We start from the raw sequence: 5,589 nt of genomic DNA on the forward strand, positions 1-5,589 counted from the left end.
TTGAGTGCTCTTGAACATACAAAAAAATCATCTTTGTTGTTTTGCACGCAATAGAACGCATTTATATGATTTAGTGGCTATCAATATCGTCAAACTTTCTGAAAGGGAGAAACGTTCCATGTCTTGGACAAGTTTTTCATGAGTAATCAAATAATTTCGTTTTAATTTTTTTTCTTGGCATGCTTTCATAATGCAATCACTGTAGCTCTTTCTGTACTGGTTCGTCTGCATTCAGATGATAAGAAATCTACTCAATTCATGACAAATAATTTATTTTAAATGCTAATTATAAATATTTGTTAAAATTTCAAGAAGATCGTATGTTCACAAAAACGAAATGTTTTCATTTTAAAAAACAACAGCTTTATCCCAAATAAATAAACCTTCTTCATTATCATACTCACAAAGTTCGCGCAATAAAACGAAAATGAATTAGGATTCTTTATGTTTTTTTATTCGAAGCGTATTATTTTCAAAAAAAAAGAATGATGATTGTTTAAAAAATGAAATGTGATAGTAGAAGTTCAAAATGAAAAATAACATCTCGCAATTTTTAAAAAAGTCACCTTTTGCTATTCATTTTCATTTTCTTATTTTTTTTGAATCACTGACAGGAAGTGACGTTGTGACGTCAGTGACTTCAGTGACGAATCAAAATTCCGATTACCGCTTTCACGTCAGTGAAATATACATTATGGAAATTTTGATTTGAAAGAATTTGAAAATTGTTTTTCACAAAAATAGAAATAAACATTTTTTTTTCAATAATATTTTGAGTTTTGATAATATATATTTTAAATTTTGATTTTTTATATTGTGACGTGGATGAATTTGTTACGTCCGTCAAAAATAGAAAATGTTACGTCAGAAGTCAGTACGTCACCCAGGGTTATAAAAAACATGCTAGGGGAGAATTTTTTGCACTAGCTGTATGTGTGATCTTTTTTGATATCATAAAAAAGATCAAAATTAAAAAAAGAATAAAATTATGGTTTTTTTGAAAAAATGATTTTTTCACTAAATTGAAATTTATAATGATACAATTTGTCAATTATTTTTATTCCTTCTTGATTTCAGCCTTTTCATTTTTTGAATCAATAATTTGATGAATAAGTGCATTTTTTTTTTTTGAAAATTATCAGTTTATTCATAAAAATAATAACGTGAATGAAATTTCAAATTGATAACCTGGCAACCATGAGCATATTTCAAGAATGATAAACAATTTAGAAAATTAATTTATTGGTTTGAGTCTTTTTTGTAATGGATTCTATGATCATCAGATTTGAAAGAACGGAATATCCATTCACAAGTTGAGAAATCCATGAGTGAACATTACCTGCAGAGCTAGGAATATTATTTCCTGTGGAAACAACAAGAAATGGTGGAGTTGATACAATTTTGAAATTCTATCTGATGATTTTTGGAAATTGAATGGCCAAGGGGAATGCAACAATTTCATCAATTACACAAAAAGACATAATGTATGTATTTTATATTGTTCTATTGATTGTGAAGATATTTCCGTCTGTATCCTCTTCAAAGTGCAGGAATGTGAGTTATTGTTGAAATGGCCAATCTCCACTTTATGGAGCAATACGATGAAGATGGAGCAGATTGTTGTATAGCCATTGGGAAATAAATGAAGTTACGGAAGATACATGACTTTTATTTGGAACAAGAGATGAAAACAAATTCAACTTTCATGTTATAAAATGGAGACAAAAAGTGGATGGAATTCAGTGAAGGACAAAATCTGCACAAAATTATATAGAATTTTGGAGCATAAGGCAAGGGAGAAGCTTTTTTGGCAAGGAAAGTGGCTGGCAATATCGAGGGAAAGATATTTCTTGCGAACAAAAACTTAGAAAACAATGCAAAGCAATGAGAGTGGAGATCAGGGACATCAATGGGAGTTAAACAGCTGTTGCTGCCGTTGGAAAGATGCATGTATGTTTTGTGGAATATGCGCAGAGAAGCAAGACTTTCCAAAAATTCGTGCTTAAATGAAAAAAAGAATGATTTGTGACAAAAGCATCAGTCTCGGCCTGTGTTCCTGCAAGAATGGCAAGACAAGTGAAGCACCCTGCAGCTGTTACCGTTCTTTAACCTTCACCGAGCTGCTACAAGGGCGAGTGGAAAGCTTGGCGTTATGTTGCCATGGGCAGTAATACAGCAATTTGAGTTGGGAATTATCATCTTCCCGTCTCCATCAACGGTATTTCGACTTCTGCTGGCAAAGTTCAGTATGTTTTGAGGCTCTGTTCGGCTGCTAATATAGGGTTGGGCTGTTTTGCTACAGTTGTTGCGGGCGATGGCAACAATGCGACTTTGTCATACCTGCCGCCAACTGCAACAGGCGGACCAGCCTTTTTCTTCTTCTTCCTCTTCCTCTTCCTCTTCCTCTTCCTCTTCTTCTCTTAACAGCTCCACCAGCAAATCTCGTCCAATCATCAAGCCTGCCTCTTCTCCTCCTCCCATTTCTCGCTCTTCCAATCAGCATACATCTCCTTCTTTGGAGTCTTCTCCTTCTTATTCTCCTCCTCTCTCTTCTATTTCTGCTCCTTCCTTTTCTTCTTTTCCTTCTTCTTCTTCTTCTCCCTCTCCCTCTTCCTCTTCCTCTTCCTCTTCCTCTCCTTCTCCTTCTTCCTCTCCTTCTTCTTCCTCTTCTTTCATTCCAGTCATACCAAAATCAAAGACTAAGCCACCTGCTTTGGGAAAGATGCTGATTAGACGTTCATCTGCTCCTTGTTTTGTTCTTCGTTCGTCAAACTCCTCATCCTCATCCTCTTCTTCCTCATCTTCCTCCTCTTCTTCCTCTTCTGAGATCACACCGAATACTTTGGAAACGCCTCGTTCCCACCTTCGCCAAAGCAGCCATCTGAAGCTGTCATTGAACAAGCAATCAACGTCAAATGCAAATGTTTCTGGATTGTCAGAAGGGAAAGAGCAAGAGAGAGGAAGAATGCTCAGCAGAAGGCAGAGGGAGATGCAGGAGATTGTGCAGAGCAGCAGAAGTCGGTCGAGAAGAAGAAGAAGAGAAAGAAGAGAAAACGAAAGGAACAAGAGGAACATTAAGAGCTATGACTGCAGAAGGAGGAAAGGCAGAAGAGAGAATAGGAAATATAACAGGAAAGGTGAGGAAGAAGAGAAAGAGGAAGATGAAGATGGCATTGAAGAAATCATCAACTTCGATGCTGATGAAGTTGAATTCGATGATTTCTTTGAGGAAGAAGAAGAGAAAGAGAGGAGAAAGAAAGAAAATGGCTCAAAAGGCGAAGGAGCTTCTTTGAAAGAAAAGAGAGACAAAAGGAAGACAAACCAAAAAAATCAAAAGAACAACAAGAAGAAAACGGAGCGAAGATGTTTGAGTGAAGATCCTTCTTCAGCAAACAGCAATTTCTACAACGAAAGCAACGAAGAGAAAGGCGGAAGCGACAACAGCAAGAGGAGCAAAAACAGAGATTCCGATGAATGTGCAGATGAATATGAGGAAGACTTATTCAGCGATGGAGAGGACTCTTCATTGAACTGCTTCGGAGGAGATGTCTGCTCGTTGTGTGATGCAGACTAATTGAGAAGACTTTCTCTGAATGATCAAGTCTCGAAATCAATGCATCCGTTTTTTGGATCACCTGGTTTGAAAAACGCTTCAGGATTTGCTTTTCCTGCTTCTTCTTATTCTCCCTCTTCTTCTTCGTTTGCTCCTTCTTCTCCAACTTCATCCAATATGTTTCCTTCTTCTTCTTCTTCTTTCTCGCCTCGCGTTTCATTTTTGCCTTCATCTTCGACTTCTCCTTCTTCAGCATTAAATAATCCAATCTATCAACCAAATTACGTTTTGTCTTCTTCTCTTCCTCATTCTTCTCTGCTTCTTTCCTCTTCTCATCAAGACACAACATCTTCTTTATCCAACACTTATGCTTCAAATCATTCACACAAACGCACAATTTCCATTGCTCCTCTCTTATCAACTTCATCTTCACCTTCTTCTTCCTCATCCTTCTCTTCTTCTTCTTCTGGTAATCAACTTAGTTCTTTTTCTTCATTCTCCCCCTCTTCATCTCACATTTCACCTTCAACGCATCAGAATATTTCATCATCATCATCATCGTCTTCTTCTTCTTCTTCTCCTTCTCCTTTTCCTTCTCCTTCTCCTTTTCCTTCTTCTTCTCCTTCTCCTTCTCCGTCTTCTTCGCGATTTTGTTAACTTATTTTCATCGTCTTCATTTCTGTGCTCTTTTTGATTGTTGCAGTGTCGCAGGAACTGTGGAGAGTATTTCTGAGTTCAGAAAATAGGCGGGATGAGATATCATCAACTTTTATCCTCTGCTATTGCAGTCTCCTCTGCTTGAATATCATTTTTTACTAGAGAATGAAGCATTTTGCTCGATGCATCTATTGGTGTTTGCGCGCAGTGGATGCTGCTCATCAAAAGAGAGTTTGGATTTGGCTTGGTGGAGGCGAGGCAGACGAGGAAGATGAGGAAGACGAGGAAGACGAGGAAGACGAGGCAGACGAGGAAGATGAGGCATAGGAAGGAGTAGAAAAGCATAAATGGAGACTGTTTTGAAGAGAGATTGAGGAGAGAGAAGCAGAAACATGAACAAGAGAAGCTTTTTGGTGAAACTGCGGAAATAGTTAGGATTATTACTTTATCTGCTGGTATTTCCGGAGACTTCAGAAAGATTTGAGAGGAAAACGGAAGAGGGAGAAGGAGGGCATGCTGCAGAAGAGGAAGGGATGGATTGAATAAGGTGAAAAGAGAAGAGAGTGTTGCGAGATTGAAATGGGGGAAATGAGGGAATAACAGAAGAGGTCGAAGAAGAATCTCTCTTTGGTGAGTTGAGGGAGACGCTACAAATTTGAGGCATATTTTGAATGTGTGTGATACCTTTCTTTCTTTCTTTCTTTCTTTCTTTCTTTCTTTCTTTCTTTCTTTCTTTCTTTCTTTCTTCGTTTTTTTAATTTTTTGAAACATCAATTTAATTTATTTATTATTTTTTTTTTCAAATAACAATTTATTTATATTTATATTTATATTTTTATTTTTCAGGTATTATGATTATCGCTGGGATAATGCGAATGCAAGCACATGCATTGCAAAAAGATTGCAGAAGGAGACGAATAAAGGGTATGTAGATGAATGAGCAAGAGGAAATCAACGAAATTGATGGAAGAGGAGGGAATTAATGATCTTTGCAGCGATTTGAAAAGAAGGAGATGTGATAAAAGAAAAATCAGAAAATTGAAGAAATGGTTGAAGAAGATATTTGACAAGAATTTGAGGAGAAAAAGAGGAAGAGGCGAAAGATGAAGCGGAAGATTTCAAAAAGAAGATGGTACAGAGTTTTTCATATTTCATATTATATTTTTAAAATTTTTAATATACATATCTTTTAATTATTTTTTTTTTTGTATTTTTGTATTTTTATTTTTGTATTGTTGAATATCTTTCAAAAATAATAATAGGGGCTTTTGCGCGAACATTCAAAATCGATGAAAGAAAAAGGATTTTTGAAAACAAGCAGAAGATTGCAACAGAAGAAAAAGGGATATGGGGAAAGCAGACGATGAAGAAGGGGCAAA

General features: G+C 36.3%; 2 protein-coding genes across 2 annotated transcripts; both read left to right on the forward strand.

Annotated features, from left to right (window-relative positions):
- Positions 1–2,314: 2,314 nt before the first annotated feature.
- On the forward strand, positions 2,315–3,574 carry MONOS_3146 (uncharacterized protein; the record flags this gene model as incomplete). Its single annotated transcript, XM_067873125.1, has 1 exon — positions 2,315–3,574. The coding sequence occupies one exon, from the start codon at positions 2,315–2,317 to the stop codon at positions 3,572–3,574; it is 1,260 nt and encodes a 419-aa protein (XP_067721877.1).
- Positions 3,575–3,613: 39 nt separating this feature from the next.
- MONOS_3147 (uncharacterized protein) lies at positions 3,614–4,210 on the forward strand (the record flags this gene model as incomplete). The annotated part of the gene is made up of 1 exon (XM_067873126.1): positions 3,614–4,210. One exon carries the CDS (start codon positions 3,614–3,616, stop codon positions 4,208–4,210), a length of 597 nt encoding a protein of 198 aa, XP_067721878.1.
- Positions 4,211–5,589: the final 1,379 nt, after the last annotated feature.

Source organism: Monocercomonoides exilis, assembly GCF_001643675.1.
Source record: "Monocercomonoides exilis strain PA203 chromosome Unknown scaffold44-821271, whole genome shotgun sequence".
NCBI lineage: Eukaryota > Preaxostyla > Oxymonadida > Polymastigidae > Monocercomonoides > Monocercomonoides exilis.